Here is a 20,952-nt window from a genome sequence, read left to right on the forward strand (position 1 = left end):
CGAGGTGTGGCACCCACACCACATGGAGGAACGCCGCCCCTCTATGTTACCAGGCAGTACTAGGTGGTAGATGACTCTCATCAACCGGTGAAATACCACCACTTTGCTTATTGGAGGCTTGAAGTGGTGGAACCCATGTTTAGTCTCTAGAGCTAAGTTCCGGTGAACCCTTCCGTATCTCTTCCATCATGCAGTATGATTGATGATTTTGAGGTTATGATGAACATCGTGGTGAGATCCAATATTCCTTACATTTCGAGGGTACAGCTCTAAAACGGTATTCGCAGGCCGGCCGCTAGTTAGTACACTGGACCGAACCTATTGGTAACTCTCTAGGAGGCTTCCGGATCAGCTAGTGTATAATCTTGCTACCTGCCAGATAGTGACTGGAGGGAGTCCAAGTAGTGTGTGTGTGTGTGTGTGCGGGGAGCATTGTCAAGGCCACGTTATGTCAAGGATCTGGGTATATTCTTACCACGTGTACACCATATCCAAAAATTTTATTACTTCATACAGCATGTCCCACCCACTTTTTCTTACTATTGAATACACCATGAATTTTCAAGCTAATAGAGCAAGCTTATCTGCGAAAATATCTAAACCTCCCAAGCACTTCCTAATTCATTTCACAAATATACGTGGTCTCAGTTCTAATCTCAACGATGTACATTTCCACTTGCAGTCTGCAAAACCCCATATACTTTTTCCTGACAAAATCTCAGTTATTGGTTGATTCAACTACTGCTCATCTCAGATGCCCAAATTATTCGCTGTATGATTCCTTTCGCCTCAAAGGTGGTACTTGTGCATATGTCCGTTCTGATATTCCCTGTCAGAGACTTGGCAATTTGGAATCTCCTCATTCGATCTTCTCTACCTTAAAATCTCTCTACCTCATTGTGTCAAATTCATCTGTTGTCTTTACCGTTCTCCCAACTCCACTAATCACTTGGAGCTCTTTGACTTCCTCTCTTTGCAGCTTTACTTTCTCCAGTCCAACTTTCCTAGCAGTGAGGTAATTTTCCTTGGTGATTTTAATGTTCACGACTCCAGCTGGCTTCCGTTTTCTAGTCACACCGACCCAGCAGGTCGAGATGCTGAGGCTTTTGCAATTACTAATGACCTAGCAGATTGTTCATTTACCTACAAGAATACCGGACAATCCAGTGCCTCCGTAGCCAGGTGGGAAGGAGCAGCAGTGCGTAGCACATGCTTCTTGATTAAACCGGGGATCGAGCCCGTCACCACCAAATACAGAGGATGCGGAAAGGTCAGGGAATGACCACCGCATAACCCGGAGCAATATGGCCTTAGTTGCTAATGCTCCTTAAAAAACCAAAACAACAACAACAACAAACCGGACAGTCCTAATTATACAGCCAATGCGCTTGATCTTTTTCCCACAAACAACCCTTCTAAGTACACGGTCGAAATGAGAGGTCCTTTAGGCACTTCAGATCACAACTTGGTGATTTTCTCTTCTCCAATGGAACCTTTATCTCATGGCTATTCCCAACTTCATTTTGTTTGGCATTACAAGAATGCAAAATGGGATGACCTGCGAGATTTCTTTTCTTCTTTTCCTTGGTTGGATTACTGTTTGAAAACTTCTGATGTCAACGTTTGCTCAGACCACGTCAGTGATATTCTTGTAGGAATTGAATCCTTTATCCCACACTCCACTTTAAAATCTTGTCCTTTATCTAAACCTTGGTTTTCCAATAAATGTGCTAAGGCTGTTCAAGAGAAGAATGTTGCATATTGTAATTGGCTTGTTTCTAATTCTTCAGTTTCATTTTCTGCCTACACCAAAGCTTGTCACAATTGTAAAGCAGTTATTAATCAGTCCAAACTAGAGTTTGAAGAAGCCAACAGTAGAAAACTTGCTTCTTGTCCAAATGGTAGCTTAGCATTTTGGTCTCTTGCCAAAGCTATTATTGGCTGCAACGTTTGTCCATCTCTGTTCCCACCTCTGTCTAAACTAGATTGTTCTATTGCCAATTCGTCTAAAGATAAAGCTGACCTGCTAGCATCCAATTTTTCTTCCAACTCGTGTATTCATTATCTTGGTAAATCATCTCCCAGCACGCTGCATTCAGTGCCTCTTGTGGTCTTCCATCAGAAGGATTTTGAGGAATCTCGATGCTAAGAAAGCTCTAGGTCCTGATGGTATTTCTCCACTTGTTCTCAAAACCTGTGCTCCTGAACGTACTCCTATTCTTTGCCGCCTTTTTTCACTTTCTTATTCCAAAGGTGTTTTTTCTTTTGCTTGGAAATTTGCTCATATCCAGCCAGTTCCTAAAAAGGGTATAAATCTCTCCCATCCAATTATTGTCCCATTGCAATTACTTCTACTCTTTCTAAAGTAATGGAGAAATCAATTAACCGCCAACTCTTAAACTACCTAGAAACCTTCTGTCTGATCAACGAACGCCAGTATGGATTCCGTCAGTGTCAATCCATTGGTGATATTCTGGCTTATGTTACCCATTTATGGACTAAATCAATGGAAAGGTTCGGTGAAACACAAGTAGTTGCTCTTGACATCTCAAAGGCTTTTGATTGTGTTTGGCATAAAGGTCTTCTAAACAAGCTTCCATCAAGGGTTTTCCAACTGTTTTTTTTGATTATCCAGTTTTCTCTCTGTACGCTCACTGAGAGCAATGGTAGATGGCTTGCTGTCATCTAACTTCTCCACTAATGCCGGTGTCCCCCAAGGTTCAGTTCTTTCCCCCACTCTTTTCCTCTTGTATATTAATGACCATCCACTGACCGGAAATCCTATCTATAGTTTTGCCATAGCACATAGATAGCACATTGCATTCCACTTTCCATTTTAAGAAACCTTGCCCTGCTCAATCAGCTTCAACTTCACGAATATCCACTACCAATTCCTTAAATGCCGATCTCCAGGTAATTCTCCAGTGGGGCAAAAACAACTTAGTTGATTTCAATCCTTCTAAAACTCAGTCTTGTCTTATATCTCGCAAAAAGGATTCTTCTGGTCCTATGCTTATCTTTGGTGACACTCCGATTTCTAGGTAAGTTGATATATCTCTTTTCGGGATTACCCTGACTTCGAATTTCTCTTGGCACAAGCACATTACAAATATTGCTTCCTCTGCATCTAAAAAACTAGGTTTTCTCTTTTGCTCCCGGCGTTACTTTTCTTCCAAGCAGCTGTTCACTCTGTACAAATAGCAAATCCGCCCTACCATGGACTATTGTTCCCACATCTGGGGTGGTGCCCCCAAAACCTCTCTCAGGCTTCTTGATTCCATTCAGAAGAGGGCAGTTAGATTAATTAATGATTCATCTCTAACAGAGTCTCTCCACTCGCTGTCTAATAGACGTACTGTTTCTGCTGCATGCCTCTTCTACAGATACTTCTACGGGCACTGTTCTTCTGAATTGGCTTCTATAATTCCCACTCTCTCTTTCAAAACAGTCCGAACACGTGCCGCCACCAGCCAACATCCATTTGCTGTCCAACATCAAACTCACAGAACCAACTTTTCATCTTCTTCGTTTATTCATTCAACTGCCGTTTTCTGGAACAACCTTCCTTCATACATATTTCCTGAAAATTACAATCTACAGAAGTTCAAGTCCAATGTCAACAAATATCTTCTTTCGTCTTCTCAACCTCCAACCCAATCACGGTACTAAGTACTATAGGTTCTAATACCTCTCGTGTTTGGGGTTCGCATAAAAAAAAAAAAAAAAAAATTATTTGAATGGATTCGTGCAATAGTGTTATTAATTTTCTTCAGGAGTAAAAGGATTGTCATTAACGGTAAAGTTAATAATCTGAGTTTAGTTGCCTAATAAATGAATGGGCAAATCAGACTGAGGGTCATCCAGTAAGTATAAGATGTTAATTATGGATTCTACAGTAGATTGCCAAGATAGTGATTCTAATTGAAGATATATATTATGTAATTGTGTGTAATCAGGTAAGGGCCATGTTCTACTTCTTTGCTGATATAACTTTCTGGCTTTAAAAAATTCACGATAAGCAACAATTAAAATTCATGACACCATCAATTGATTCTTGCAATTCAAGAATCACTTTCACAACTGTCTATTGCTGGTGTTAAACTATTATTTTGCATATGCTGCAAGCTAGCAGTTTTCCCTCCACCCAATGCTGCCTCAATAGCATCAGCAAATATTTTTTGGCCGCTCATCATACATTTTTATTTTATTTATTTATTTATTTTTTTTTTTTTGGTAGTTGTTGCCACATCGGCTTCTGTGGCCATAATGCACCTCCCAAGGTTTTTGCAGTACTTTGATCCAAGCCCGAGGCAGGATTCGAACCCACAACCTTTGGGTTGCCAGGCAGGCACTTTACCCACCTGGTTAGCCAGGTCGGCATATATATTTATTTATTTTTTTTTTTTTTTATGTTGAATACCTTAGTTAACTCTCTTCCCTCATCCATTCTGTGTGCCCATACCATTTAAGTTTTCTTTATTTTACTTTGGTTGTATAGATGTTATTCCAAGTTTTTTTTTTTTATTTCTTCCTCATTTATAATATTACCTTGTCATTACTTCTTTTTGTTAGTGTTCCATTTGCCTTTCTTAAAGTCCCAATTTATGACCATTTCCTTTTATTTCTTAGTGGAGAGCTATATTATTATTAGTAGTAGTAGTAGTAGTAGAATGATGCAAGAAAGCAAGCTTACACAACGTTAGAAATAAATAAATAAAAAACGCTCACACTTCCCATTTCACTTCTTCATCCCTTCTAGCATTTATCTAGCTCTTCCTCAAATTCATTCAAGCTACCCACTCTACAACACCAAATATGAATTTGTTCCAACAATCAACCACCCTCTGACTGAAGGCAAATTTTTGCACATCTGACCTGCAACCATCCTACCTCAATTTGAATTTATGTTCCCCTCATGGTCTGAGCAAGAGGAAGGATTCCATCAGCATTGAACTTACTCAATCCATTCAAAGTTTTAAACACCTCAATCAGATTTTCTCGAAGGTGCCTAGTTTCCACATACTACAATTTGCAGAACTGTGGTAAGAGCACCTTTTGTTCTTTCCTCACTGTTCTCATTGCACTTCTCTGCACCTGTTCCAACAGATCCACATCCTTCTTAAAATTAGGCCTCTAGACATGGATGCAGCTCAAGATGTTGCTTCCATTTCCTTATAGAAAGAGATAATCACCTCCCTATCCTTTCTAGCAAAATTCTTGTATATAATTGACAAAACCCCACGAGCTGTCCTGACAGCCTGCTACACTGCTGGGAGAACTTAATATCTGACTGAAGTTATTTACAGATCTTTTTCATTCTCCACGGCCTTGAATATCTGCTTTGAGTGTAGTACTGCTGGTATTAATTTCAGATTGCTGTTTCTGATATGAAATACCTTGCATCTTCAATATTAAACTTCAATTGCCACTACTGGGCCCATTCACCTAATTTGCGTAGCTCTTTCAGCAGTACAATGATTAACCCCGGTAACCTTTGTATCATCTGCAAAATTAAACATTAAGCCTGATATGCCTTTATTAATATCATTAATAAATACAGAAAATAACATTAACCCAAGAAGAACAGTGCCCATTGATAACCACTCTGTCTTCTCCCACTAAACCATCCTTTTATCCATAGTAGCAACTTTCTCTTAATGCCACACTGCTCCAGTTTGTATAGCAGTCTTTTATATGCAGGAGTATCAAAAGCTTTCTGAAATCTAAGTATATGTCAAAATTATTTTTTGCATCTATTGTTTCCTTTATTGTTTGTGTCATAGTATACAACGAGATTGGTAAGACAAGATCACCCCTTTACAAATCGAGGCTGCAACTAGAGTTGCAAACAATACTGGAATTGAACTCCATGGCCAGGATCCCAGATGGGATCCCAGATGGGTCATACCCAGGAGGCAAAATGTCCCGGAATTCAAGATAAAGCCACAGGCAGATATTTTGCTTTCACACCAGTGCTGAAATTCATGTAAAGTTATAAAAGATTGCCTACTGTTTCCTGCTGCAAAATAAACATTATACATTAGCCACAACCATATACATTATATTCTGTGGGAAAGAGTTGCTCCTTAATCCTTTTGGTTAAATTGCATTTTTAAACTTGCTCCCCAGTTAAGTCCCAAAGGAAGCAGACTATAATGTAGTGAGTTGTGTGTGAATTTTAGTTTGTTAAAAAATAATTTTATTTTATCCCATTGTTCAGTTAAGAGGGAAAAAATTATTCAAATTGTGATCATGAACATGAGCTGCATACCAACTCTGAAAATGTACCAACAAAAAAAAATGAAAAGACTGTGTTTACTAGGACGAGTGGGAGCATAATGAAAAATTTAAAGACTGGGTTGATAAGGAGGATGAACACAATGATGATTAATGCAATTGATGTCATTCAATATTTTCTGTAAAATGTGAAAGCATAGTAGCTGTGCAGACACATATGAATAGTGAAAAAGGTTTTTTTTTTTTTGAAGAGAATATGGTAATGAATGCAGAGTTCCTATCGGTATTTCATAATGTAAAGCATGGTGTGAGCTACAATAATTTTTACTGTCATTCTAAACTCGTCAGTAGATTTTCGAAGATAGTAATTTAGCTAAGAAGTTTTCTTGTGAACATACTAAAGCTACAACTATCACACTAAATGTGCTAGATACATTTGCTCATCAATGCAAATGAACCAAGCTCATCAGTCAAGTACATTTAGTACAGAAAATGGTGTATGCCAGAGGATATTAAATTTTTATGAAGATCCTAATGAAACATGATGTTTTTGATTGCATCAAAAATTGTTGAGAGTAATGAATTTTCCCTGCAGAACATAAGTGCTTACAGTGCCAACAATTCCTTGGTCCATTATGGAATATGTAATTCTGTATTCACAAGGTTGCAAAAAGAAGTGAATCATGTGGTTAAAGCAAACTATAAATGCATATTATTAATAATTGTCTTAAGAAGGCAGCAGCTCCTTAAGCTACAATATCGAATGTCTTGTCCTCAAAGTATTCAGGAAGTTCAGTTCATCTGTAAAATGAATGGATCAACTAAATGTTATGTTGTTATTTGGTTTTTAGGAGCATTAGCAACTAAGGCTATATTGCTCCGGTGCGGTGGTCATTCCCTGACCTTTCCGCATGCTCCGTATTTGGTGGTGACGGGCTCGAACCCCGGTCTAATCAAGAAGCGTGTGCTACGCACTGCTGCTCCTTCCCACCTGGCTACGGAGGATCAACTAAAACACTTGACTTTGTTGATGAACATAAAGATATATTATGTCATGTGTCAACAAGATGACTCTCTCATCTACCAGCTGTTGAGCGTATTGCACATAACTGGCAACTCTGAAAGCTTACTTTAGATCCAAAGGAAAAGATAATTGCTCCGCGTTCATTTGGAAGTTTTTTGGTCATAATAATGAAAATGGAAACAGCAATGAAAACTGAAACAATAAATAACAATGAAATGATAAGTTCTGAGTCTATACTTGAGCAAGATAACAAAAAAAAAAAAAGATGACTACAACTTACTGGAATGTTCCTGTTTTTTTTTCTGCACAATGTTCTACCTTTTTGATAATGCTGTTTGTGCACTGGAGAGTGATTTATGCCTATCATTAGATATTTACAACATTATGTGAGACCAATTAAATCAATTAGAAACCTGAGTGGTAGATCAATTCTTTGGCAGTAACGTGTGATCCACTCTAAAAAATTTGCCTAAAGAAAAGAGGGAAAAATTCTTATTTGTAGCCAGTTGTTTTTTTTTTTTTTTGGAAGATGCATAATATACTTGAAGGAAAACTATGATTATTAGGAATGAAATTTTCAAAAAAGTAAAATGTTTGTCTTTGAAGCAAGAAAAGAAGAATTCAGCATGACTTGGGAGCAGTTACACTATATTAGAGAAATATCGCAAATTGTAACTGATGTTGATGCTTTATATAACAAGTGTTTGCGGCTTCAATTGTGGTTCCCTACCTCAAACAAAGAGCAAGCCAATGATAAAATGTGAGCTGAGTATGTAAGAAAAACCAAACTTTGGGTGAGCTAAAGAAAATTGTTTCCTTCATGGCTATTCCAGCAAGCAGTGCCTATCCAAAAAGAATTTTTAGTCATTTCAGTAGTGTATGGAGCAAGGACTGGAACAGAATGGCTGTTGACTTGGAAGCAAAATTGCAAGTCAGGTTAAATACAACTGAATCTTGTGCTGAGTTTGCAAATTTTTTAAAATATGGATGCAGTTTGGAAGGAACTTGTGGAAGCAGTAAAGAGTAAAAAAAAAAAAAACATATTATTGGAAAAAACAATTATATCATTGCTGCTTCCATATTTTTTAACTTTACAATATTTTAAAGGATTTCTATAATACAAGTAAATATATTCTGTAATGTCTCAAATTTTTTAACAATAAAGCTTTATGTATAAACTTTATTTTTGTTTATGATTTATTATATCTCAATCCAGGATAGAAAGGTATGAAGGTCGGTTCTCTCTAGAGAGAAATGATGAAATTTGGCCTGATGATATGTATGTGTCTCAGGATTGGCAGAGATGGTCCTGGAATTGAATCCCCTGTCCAGAATAATACAGCCTGCTTATGAGCACCTGTCCCAGATTATCTATGAAATAGTTAGCAACCCCAGCTGTGACTGCAGTATAACTGCATTCCTGTCAAGGTGGTCCTTCATTACTTCTTTAATCAGTGACTCCATTATTTTCCATGGAGCAGAAATCAAGCTAACAGGTTTGTAATTTCTCATGTCCACAGACCACAGGGATCACCTCCACCCTATACCAGCAATTCGGCTCCACCAAACTAACCATGTTCCGGTACGTGCACAAGGATTAATTTGGATTTCTCTTTCATATCACACTAGGACATGACAAGAATCTGAATGCAGGCTGTATTTGGACTTATCTTAAGAGTGCACAATACCATTCTTCATCAGTCCAATTACATTGTTCGAATGTGCATATTCTTCCAGACCTACGATGTGAGGCACTCAATGGAACACACACACACTGCAAGGCTTGCCTAATAAATTCCATGTTTGTGCAGATCATTTTGAATTGTTTGAGTTATTGCCTGTGGCCATTTTGCTGTTGCAAAGCATTTGAGTTGCTGATTAGTGACACAAATTCAAATGCAGGCTGTACTTGGACTACTCTGTGAAGAGTGCAGAGCACCATTCATCATTAGTCCAATAACATTGTTTGAGATGTGCACATTCTCCTTGCAATATGATGTGAGGCACTCGATGGAACACACATATAGGTCTTGAAGAAAAGCATCTGAGTTGCTGGGTAGTGTTTAAGTGTCAATTCCAAGAGGTGAGGTGGGGCAAGAATCGTGCCCCACAAATTTTGCAACCTGCTGATGACACTTTTTGAGAAATTTTACAACTTACATTATGACTGTCCCATATCCGGTTTCCCAGTGACTCTTCAAATGGGCAAAACATCTCAGTTGATATTTTCAGAAGTTCGCCATGGTAATTAATAGGTATATTGTCTTTTACAGCTGTAGTTTACAAATGAGATGTCTGTGACATAGTTGAGTTTTTAACAAAATAGTCGTATATATGAATTTCGATGTTCTCAGCTAGTATTTAATGGAGGACTTAGTAATTTATAGCTGCACATCAGTTTGAGAATCAGTCTCTGTCATTATGGTTACAATACAAACTGATATTGTAGACTGTCCAACAGATTGTGCATTGATCCTCCGATTCTTTTGATCATTTTAGATGTACAAAATTATTAACTCGTTTCAATTTTGTTTGTCCAAGTTTGCAGATGATACGAAGGTTGGCAGGATTGTTAATGACAGTAATTACAGTATGCTACTGCAACAGGATCTAGAAAAAGTTGAACAGATGGGCTGAGAGTTGCCAATGAAGTTTAACATTGACCAATGCAAAGTACTGGATATGGGTAGCAGTAATCCCATAATAACATACCAACTGTGCAGTACTGCACTCAGGGAAGTGGAGAATGAAAAGGACCTGGGGTAATTGTGCAGATATGAAGTTTTCTGAGCAGTGCAAACAGGTTCATGAGTAGCTCATGGGGGTCTTGTCAATGATATACAGGAATTTTGCTAGCAGGGATAAGGAGGTGATTATCCCCTTGTATAAGGCAATGGGCAAGCCACACTTTGAGTACTGCATACAGGTCTGGAGGTCTCATTTTAGGAGAAATGTAGAGCTGCTGGAACGAGTACAGAGGAGGGCAACGAGATTAGTGAAATGTAGAATTATGGTCCATTCCCTCAACATTGCTTGTTGAGAAGACCTTGCAGTGGATTGATAATGGCTGCAGATTTATTTTATTTATATAATTTGTCTAGTTCTTCCTTAAATTTATTCAAACTATCCACTTCTCTGCGACGTCAGATGGGTGTTCATTCCAACAATCAACTACTGGCTGAAAGCAGATTTCCAAATATCCATCCATCACCCATCCTTCCTCAATTTAAATTTATGACTCCTCCTTGTGTATGTGTGCTGTTCTGAACAAGAGTACAGATGACATCACTGTACATTTCTTTTGAGTGTACATTTATGTACATTTCTTTTGAGTGTTTAATCCTGTATCTTCAATATAGTCCAACTTCCAAGATGATTTATGGTTTAAAGAGGGGTCCTCTAAATGAACTTTATAACTGCCTTGTTTTATAAAATATTTATGTATATGAAGGTAGTAAATGAAACTTATTTATTATTTCTATTTTTAACTCAATAAAATATACTTATTTACCAAGAAGAATCCTGTATTTGAATGCAGCTTCACTTCTGTTAAGAGATGAATTAGATTGTATTGTACCTGGTTCTAGCCATTAAAAAATTAAAAACAAGAGGGTAAGAAACAAGTACCAAGTGTAATGATTTATTATATGAGTGGCCTTTTGAATACTAACAATACTGAATACTATTTAATACTATAGTGTTTCAGTAAGATACGTTTCATTTTCTATTTTTACAGTAAATATGGTCTTATCCCAATCATAGCAGAACAGTACAATTTGAATGACACAAGTTATTATGTTGTAGCTGTTGCAAGTCAACCTGACAAAGATACAGATTTGTTGTACCTCAAAGGTAAGATTTTTTTTTAACTTATGCTTGACACATACACATACACACGCACATTTAACTGAGGTCTGTAGGCCAGTTCCAGGGAGGTGGGCAGGAACAGCAGTGCGTAGCACACGCTTCTTGATTAGACCGGGGTTCGAGCCCATGACCGCCAAATATGGAGGATGTGGAAAGGTCAGGGAATGACCACCGCATATCCCCGGAGCAATATGGCCTTAGTTGCTAATTCTCCAAAAAATCAAAATAACAACCAGTTCCAGGGGGTCCACGAAACGTTCAGAAGATATCATGTAATATGTCTTATTTTCTTTAAAAATATACTGATAGAATCGCAATGAATTTCATTAAAAAACATTACTTGTTTTTGATACGATTAGTATATATAATTGTATACATATTTCAAATTATTCGTTCTATGCTTAGCTAATTGATGTACATTTTTGTTGTACATCAATTTGGGCCAGTTGCAATTATCAAAATTATTTGCAGGCATAGGGTAATTATCTTCTTTTATCTGTTTGTTGCAGTTCTAAAACACAGGTTACTATTGATCCTGAACTATTGATCAAACACAAAGTTAATGAAAATGTTAGAAATTTTAAAAAATTGCATGTATTTGAATGTTTTAAAAAACTCAGACCTGAACAAAGTATTTATTATTCTGCATTTCATTACATTGTTGGGCAATATTTTATTATTGTAGAGTTTTTCCGAAATTATTATGAAATTTTTCTCTACCCCCCCACCCAATGTGGGTACTGGTACCCACATTGGTATGGGGTACCAGTACCCAAATACACAGGGTGGTTGTTGTTATGTCTGGTGTTACTGTTGGTTGGTTGGTTGAGGAACTCTGACTATCCTACAGGTTTTCAGGATTGCAACTTTCTGAAGTTCCTTGTAGATGTTCACTGGGAGACCTATTGCTGGTAGGCTGGTAGGCTGCTATGTAGGGTCTTTGGCCCCATACCTGTGGTTGACATGACGATCGGGATGATCGTTACTTGTTGCATATGCCACATCTCTTTGATCTCCTGTCTTAGGTTTGTGTACTTCCTGATTTTTTTCCCCATGGGTTTTCTGCAGGTTGCCAGTGTTCGGTACTGCTATGTCAATCAGATAGGTAGCCTTTTCCTTCTTGTCCACAAGGGTTATGTCCTGTCTGTTGTGTGGAATTGTCCTATCCATTAATATAGCACAGTCCCAGTACAGCTTGTGGGTTGGGGTCGCTAGTACTGCCTGGGGTTCATACTTGTAGTACGGTACACTTTCTTCGATCAACTGGTATTTCCTTGCTAGCTTCTGATGTATTATCCTGGCTACCTGGGTGATTACCTTGCACCCTGCAAGGTAATCACCCAGTGTGTTGGATCATTTCTGAGGCCAGGTGGTATCGTCGACATGTGTCATCGGACACTCCAGGCTCCTTGGCGATGTATTTTCTATAGTTTCTGGTGTTGATTACCTGGTCTTGGATGGCGAGCATGAATCCTTCAGTCTTGGGGAAGAGCATCCCGCTCATGAGCCATGCATTGGAAGCAGTTTTATCTATGTGATCTTGATGGAGAACATTGTAACGTCTGCCATGGAATGTCTTCTCTGCCCATCTTTCTAGCTTCGTTTGTACCTCCTGTCTATCTTTCTTATGGTCTGGTGGATTGCTGCTGTGTGTTTCTGGAAATAATCCTTCAGGTTAACTATCACTGTCTTTTGTTGCTCAATGAGGTCTATCAGGCTTCTTCCTCCTCCTTCCCAGGCAATTGTCAGTCTCTCCACGGCAGATTTCGGGTGGTGTTGGCGGCTCTTGTCTTTCTCATGATATCCTCCAGCTTGGTATTAGTCCAATCTATGACCCTGAAGGAGTATGTTAGCACTGAGACTGCATAGGTGTTTATGGCTTTAACTGTGTTCCCTTCGTTCAGCTTCGCTTTCAGCAGGCTTCTGAGTTTATGATGGTATTTTTCGATCAGCAGGCCTTAATTTCCTTGTGCTGTAACTGCTGAGCCTGCCATCATCCCCAAGTATTTGTAGGCCTTTCCCTCTGCCATGGCTTCGATTTCTTTACCAGTCTGCAGCTGGTAGTTTCAGTTGACTAATTTCCCTGGTGCAGTCTGTGGGTCTTGCATTTGTCTAGACCAAATTCCATCCTAATATCATTGCTGAATTCTTTGGTGATTGGAGTAGTTGCTGAAGGTGCTTCTCGGTTCCCACGTAGAGCTTGATGTCATCCATGTACATCAGGTGGGTGAGGATGTACAGGTTCTTCCTTCCTTCCTGGCGCCTCCGTAGCCAGGTGGGAAGGAGCAGCAGTGCGCAGCACACGCTTCTTGATTAGACCGGGGTTCGAGCCCGTCACCACCAAATACGGAGGATGCGGAAAGGTCAAGGAATGACCACCGCATATCCCGGAGCAATATGGCCTTAGTTGCTAATGCTCCTAAAAAAAACCAACCAACCAACCTTCCTTCCTTTGAGATTATATCCGTACTTGCTACTGTTGAGCATGATGGATAGCGGGTTAAGTGCTAGACAGAACCACATTGGGCTCAGGGCATCTCCCAGAAAGATTCCTCTCCTGATGGGGATTGGCCTGTTGTGATGTTTTCGACTTTAATGCAGGTACTCCATTTCACCATCATTTCTCCTAGGAAGTTTGTCACTATCAGATTGACTTTGTAGATGTTCAGCACTTCTATTAGCCAGCTATGAGGCACGGAGTTGAAGGCCTTTCAGTAATCGATGTAGGCTGTGTACATGTATTGCTTCTTGTAGGCTTTCTCCATAACTGCGGCATCTATGGTTAATTGCTCCTTGCATCCTTTGCTCAGCTGCTTGCATCCTTTCTGCTGTTCGGCCGTTATGTTCTGGCTCTCCAAGTGGTCTGATATCTTCCTGGTTATGCAGCTAGTCAGGATCTTGTACATTGTTAGGAGGCAGGTGATTGGCCTATATTTTGCCGGGTTTCTTGTATCTTTGTCTTTAGGCTTCAGATTTAGGTTTCTCCTTGAGTGAGAAACTTCAGGATTGTCTCTGGGTGTCTTATCATTCAGGTGAACTGCTCTGCCAGGTGTTTGTGTGTGCAAGTGAGCTTCTTGTACCAGTAGTTGTGGACTTTATCTATTCCTGGAGTTTGCCAGTTGTGAGAGTTCTTGATCGTCTGTTTTATTTTTTATTTTTTCCCCGAATCTGCCACCCCCTCATTTCTTGTACATCCTTGGTTTTTTTTGCGTTCTAGTTCTATCTAGGTCGCTTGGCTTTTATGTCTTACTTCCCTGCTCCATATGTTTCCCCAGAACTCCTCAATCGTCTTCTTCTCTATTATTATTATTATTACTGTTGGTCGAGGAACTGCCTTATAATCCAACAGGTTTTCAGGATCGTAGCTTTCTATAATTCCATGTAAGTGTTCTCTGGGCGGCCTATTGTTGCCAGATTCTTATGGAGGGTCTTGGGCACCATGTTTACACGATGATTGAGATGATCATTACTTGTTCCATATGCCACATATCTTTGACTTCCTGTCTCAGGTCTAAGTACTTCCTGATATTTTCCTTGCATGTTTTCTGGAGATTGCTGGTGTTGGGCACTACTGTGTTGATCAGGTAGATAGCCATATTCTTGTCAATTAGGGTTATGTCTGGTCTGTGGATCATCTTGTTCACTGTGATGGCATGGTCCCAGTATAGTCTGTGAATAGAGGTCTCTAGTTTGGTGTGAGGCTCGTACTTGTAATACAGTAAACTTTCCTTGATCAGCTGGTATTTTTGCGCTAGCTTCTGATGTATTATCCTGGCCATCTGGTGATGTCTGCAAATGTATTCCCTCTGGGTGATCACACTGCATTCTGCAGTGAGTGACAATCCAGTGAGTATGGTGGATGGGGTGGCCACAGTGATGGAGTTCTTCACAGGAAATTTTTGAGTGCAGATCGCTGAATGTACAATAGCATTGTTGTGATGCAAGTGCCAATTCCGTTAATCCCACTTTTGTGGCCATGTTCTCAAACATCATAATGCAATCATCGTAGAACAGTTTTGTTATATTCCTCATTTACTGTTTCACTGAATGGGACAGATTCATAATGAACAATGCCTGGCAAGTCAAAAAATATAAGAGTGTGATCCTATTTCATCGAGACCAGTTTGCCCTGGGGGGGGGGGGATGTAGACATATATAGTTCAGGTGGCACCTGAACATCAACTCTGCCTTGGTACACTATGATCATTACAGATCTCTGTAAAAGGCCAGAAATTTGTGCAGTGTGTGTGTATATGTTGTGTCGTTTCTGTCCACTTTGTTACCAGTAGTCTGCCCAGTGTCTGTCTACACCTTGAGAAGGTGGGCCACAACTGAGTTTGAATTGTTGTGGGCCCTAACAGTCCTGTACTGAATGCCCAAAGCAACTTTGGGATCATTCAAAAAAATAATAATAAAATAAAATTAATTAATTAAAAAATAAATAAAAAACAAAGAAAATAAGTCCCATATCCGCTGGTGCAATGCAAGACCATGGATATCAGCTATTTCATACCCAGGCAGAACCTCATAAAAATAAAAGTAAAATAAAACAAATAATAATAATGAAGAGGCCAGCAAAAAATTAAAAAAATCCATTGGCGGAATGTGTGACCAGTGGATAGTAGTCTATACCCAAGAGCCCCAACTCAGACCCCAGCAAAATCCTTTCTCAAGTACATGTCCAGGAAGGAGGGGGGGGATCATCATCAACCATTCTCTTTTTCCCCTTTCCCTTTCTGCACAGGGAAGGGGGAAAAAGAGAATTGTTGATGTTCGTCTCAGCATGATCATTATCTGCAAACTGGGATTGGTGAAGTTACCTGCATAGGCTGATCCATGAGAAGGAATCCGGTTGTAGTTAGATCAAAGCATCAACAGTGGCCAGTAGGTAGTTGTCCAAATGCAAGCATTCTTTTCAGTGAAGCAAAGTCCTGAAGAAGTAGAAAGTTCTCCCTGGAGCTTAGTGAGTTTCTTCTTTACAAGAAGCAAGAGAAGGCAAAAGGTGCATTGCAGGCAGCCATAAATCTGCATACAGGTGACAATGGGGGATGTTCCCAATTTTCAGTATCACCAGATACACAGAGGTGAAGCTTTAAGAGGGAATTCAGCCAGTTTGGCATTTAGTGACACATGCCCAGAAATACTACAGAAAATAAGCAGTAAATCGAGGGGCAAACAACCACTAAAGACCTGCAGGGCTGGAGTTGATACAGTTCTGCAAGCCCGACACGTTGCCATAAGCATAGACCCCTGGAAGGAAGATAGCTTATTCTGCACGCTGACTTTACGGGCCTGCCAAACCAGACGTAGCACCATAGGTAGAAATTGGTAAGAATACTGATTTATATGCAAGATGCAGAGAGTGGATTCAAACCCCAAGATTGTTTGGAAACCCTAATTGGCATGGATGTATAATTTTTGATTTTTTTATGAAGATACGCCAAATATTTAATAAAATTGAATTTGGAGTCAATGATCATACCGAGAAATTTATGAAAAGCCACCAAAGACAGACTTATGTGAAAGTTTTTAACCATAACCACTGGAGGCAGGGAAGGATTGTGATCCCTTCAGCATCATCATTGTAGTCTTGGTTGATGAAATGGATAACTTGTTGATGGTAAAATATTGAGATGAATCAGTCATAGTAGCATTTGCATCAGATTTAATTGAGGAATGAGAGGATCCTTTTACAAGCAGCATGAGATAATTCGCGTATGCCAATTTAGAGACGTTATGAGCAGTTGTAAGGAGCCAGACATCCAAAACAAGGTTTCAGGAAAGTGGATCTTAATAACTTAATAAACATTCCTTCAATAAGATCTAAACCAGGGCATCTGGAGCTATTTATTTTAGCAACAGCAAGATTAACTTCAGTTTGAGTGAAGGGATCAGTAGCAGCCATGGAGGAGCATTAGCATTACTAGCTATATGATGCAAGCTTATATAGCATCAGCGGAAAAAAAAAAAAAAAAAAAAACCTTCCTGTTTCACCTATCCATCCGCTCCAAATGTTTGTCTAGTTCAGCCCTTGAATTTATTCAAACTGTCAACTTCCATAACAAGACAGATGGAAGTTTTTTCCAGCAATCAACCACCCGTTGGTTTAAGGCAAATTTCTGCACTTCTATTCTACAATTGTCTTTCTTCAATTTGAATTTATGTCCCCTCAGGTGAGTAAACTGAGCAAGAGGAAGAATCCCATCAGCACTGAGCCTACTCAATCCCTTCAAGGCTTTATACACCTCAATCAGATCTGCTCAATCTGCAACTTGCAGAACTTAAGCCTTTCTTCATAAGAGCACCCCTTTGTTCCTCTCACCAGTCTTGTTGCCCTTCTCTGTACTCATTCCAGTACTCTACATCCTTTCTAAAATGAGACCTCCAGACCTGTATACAGTACTCAAGATGTAACCTTGATGACCATTGCCTTATACAAGCGGACAATCACCTCCTTATCCCTGCTAGCAAAATTCTTGTATATCATTGACCAGACATCATGAGCTACTCTTGTAGCCTGTCTGCACTGCTCAGAAAACTTCATATCTGACTGCACAGTTACCCCCAGGTCCTTTTCATTCTCCATTAGCATTAGTTGAGGGATATGATGCAAGAAAGCAAGCTTATACAGCATCAGCCAAAAAAAAAAAAACCGCATTTGTACCCTCTATGCATGAAAGGTGTTTTATGTGTAAACGTCTTTATGACGAAAATCAGAACAGTTTTAACATCGAACAGCTAGAACCAAAATCATGAACGACATAACGTTTTATGCTCATGCCTGCTACTTACTCTATTGAAGTTAGTGGCATTAGCGTCATATTTCAGTTGGAATATTTAGTATGAACGATGTAATATTTTATGCACACGCCTGCTGCTTACTCGACTGGATCAGCATTTGGAAGAAGTTTGGCCAATGGCCTAATTACCCATTTGTTGAATAGTATGATTCCAACAATATAAGACGATACAATTGACATTATTTCCATTTCATAAAATCATGACAATTTTACTACAGTCTGAGATTTAGTAAGTACCGCCAAAGATGTTTACACATAAAAAAAAAAAAAAAAAAAAACACCTTCCCATTTCACAAATTCGGTCACTCCAAATGTTTGTCTAGTTCAGCATTAAATTTATTTAAGCTATCAACTTCCACACAACAGTTGGAAATCTGTTCCAGCAATCAACTACCCGCTGGCTAAATGCAAACATCCCCATATCTATTCTGCAACTATCTTTCCTCAATTTGAATCTATGCCCCCCCTCACGTTCGTAATCTAAGCAGGCGGAAGAATCCCATCAGCATTGAGCCTGCTCAAACCATTCAAGGCTTTATACACCTCAATCAGATCGCATCACAGGTGCCTAGTTTCCAGACACTGCAACTTGCAGAACTTAAGCATTTCTTGGTAAAAGCACCCCTTTTGTTACGGTCACCAATCTTGTCACCCTTCTTTGTACTCTTTCTAGTAACTCTACATCCTTCCTAAAATGAGGCCTCCAGTCCTGTATGCAATACTTAAGGTGTGGCCTAACCATTCATTGCCTTATACAAGAGGATAATTACCTCCTCTCTGCTAGCAAAATTTTTATATATCATTGAAAAGACTCCATGACCTGCTCTGGCAGCCCGTCTACACTGCTCAGAGAACTTCATATCTGACTGCACATTTAACCCAGGTCTTTTTCATTCTCCATTTCCCTGATGTAGTACCACACAGTTGGTACATTTCTCTTAGTTTACTGCTACCCATACGCAGTACTTTGCATTTGTCAATGTTAAACTTCAGTTGCCATTTCTCACCCCATCTGCCTAACTTTTCTAGATCCTGTTGCAGTAGTATTCTTTACTGTCATTAACAACCTTGCTAACCCTTGTATCATCTGCAAACTCGGACATTAAACCTGATATACCTTCATCGATATCACTGATAAATACAAAAAAAAAACAATAATGGGCCCAGCACCGAACTCTGGGTGACTCCACTAATAACATTAGTCCATGAAGAGCAGATTACCATTCTCTGTTATCTCCCACTGAACCATCGCTTTATCCTTTGTAGCAACTGTATTTAAGTATATCCCATCCCTCTAGAAGCAGTCTCTCCTGTTAACAAGCACAGACGACGCTGAGAAAAATTCTGTCCCATGAGCCTTGCACAATCTCTTCAGGTCCGAATTGATTGACAGGGTATTCATCCTCTTGCTCAGATTACGCACCATAATTCAAATTGAGGAAAGCTGGTTGCAGCTGATGTGTGAAGGTTTGCTTTCAGCTAGTGGGATTGATACAGGAACAAAATGGTGCTCGTACCAAAAAATCTTCACTTCTGCAGATTGCAGTACCTGGTGACTAGGCACCATTGAGGAGATCTGGCTGAGATGTTTAAGGCTTAGAATGGATTGTGCATGGTTAGTGTGATGGTTTCTTCCTCTTGCCTAGATTACACACAAGGCATAGATTCAAATTGAGGAAGGCTGGTTGCAGAGTACATGTGTGGAAGTTTGTCTTCAGCCAGTAGGTGATTTACGAGTGACCAAGTGGTGCTCTTACCAAAAAAGCTTCACTTCTGCAGATGGCAGTGCCTGGAAACTAGGCACCAGCAAGGAGATCTGGCTAAGGTGTTTAAAGCTTAGAATGGATTGAGCAGGCTCAATGTTGATGGTATTCTTCCTCTTGCTCAGATTAAGCACAAGAAGTCATAAATTCAAATTGAGGAAGAATGGTTGCAGAGTAGATGTGTAAAAGTTTGCTTCACCCAGCAAGTGGTTGATTGTTGGAACAAACTTCCATCTGATTTTGTTGTGGAAGTTTATAGTTGGAATAAATTCAAAGAAGAACTAGATAAACTATTGTCGGGGATGGACAAGTAATGTGGGAAGGTGTGGTTTTTTTTTTGTTGATGTTTGCTCTTATGCTACTACTAATACACTGCTGCATAAAACTTAAGGACCAGTCAGGTTTTCACCTGTAGCTTCTCATACGAGTGGCCTGGATAGGAAAAGCATACCAAAGGAATCTCATGAGGTACAGAAATGATGAAGGAAACAACACTGACACAACAACGGAAACAAAACGGTACAGAGAGACTTTATTCAAAAAATGGCAAACATAGCACTGGCTGCCATGATACAGATGCATCACTGCCAAAGATGGAACAAGGGGAGGAGGTGGTCCTCAGTAGGAGATATGGCCACCCCTAATGTCAATGCAGGCTATGCACCGCCTGTCTACACTTAGAACAATATTGTTGATAAGTTCTTGTGGTAACATCGCCCATTCCTCTGTCAGCGCCATCTTCAGCAGGTAAACATTTTCTGGTGGGTGTGGATGCCCCATTAGGCGTCTCCCCAGAGTGTCCCATATGTGTTCGATGGAATTAAATTGGAGGAACGGGCAGGCCAATCCATACGAACAAAGTCCTCACTTTCCTAAAGCATATCAAACACTGCAGTGCAATGTGGTGTGGCATTATCATCCATAAACAAGAACTCGGGGCCAATGGCACCTCGGAACAGATGCACATGGCGAAGGATTGCCTCAATACAGTAGCATGCACTGGTTACAGTACCGCCTTCCAGTATCTGAAGTTGTCCATCCAAGATAACGCTTCCCCAGGCGAGAACACCGCGACCACCATATCAATTCCTTTCAGTGATGTTTGCTGGGTATTAGGGTATTACCGTGTGCCAACCTCTCGCCAGGTTAGCTGATGTCCAGAATCGCTGCTGAGACTGAATTTTATCTCATCAGTAAAGAGTATCTTACCCCATTGCGCTGCTGTCCAGTCCTTGAGTTCGTGCACCACTGTAAACAGTGT

The 20,952-nt window shown here is 39.7% G+C and overlaps 1 protein-coding gene across 1 annotated transcript in view; it reads left to right on the forward strand.

Annotated features, from left to right (window-relative positions):
• Window positions 1-20,952, forward strand: part of Tsf2 (transferrin 2) — a 190,160-nt gene that overhangs the window by 162,141 nt on the left and 7,067 nt on the right. Inside the window, exon 8 of the mRNA XM_090384537.1 lies at window positions 10,998-11,113. Coding sequence (XP_090240663.1) covers window positions 10,998-11,113 — 116 coding nt within the window. The remainder of the gene's footprint in view (window positions 1-10,997; window positions 11,114-20,952) is intronic.

The sequence above is a fragment of the Mastigoproctus giganteus genome, chromosome 11 (assembly GCF_048544385.1).
Source record: "Mastigoproctus giganteus isolate SK-2022 chromosome 11, ASM4854438v1, whole genome shotgun sequence".
NCBI lineage: Eukaryota > Metazoa > Arthropoda > Arachnida > Uropygi > Thelyphonidae > Mastigoproctus > Mastigoproctus giganteus.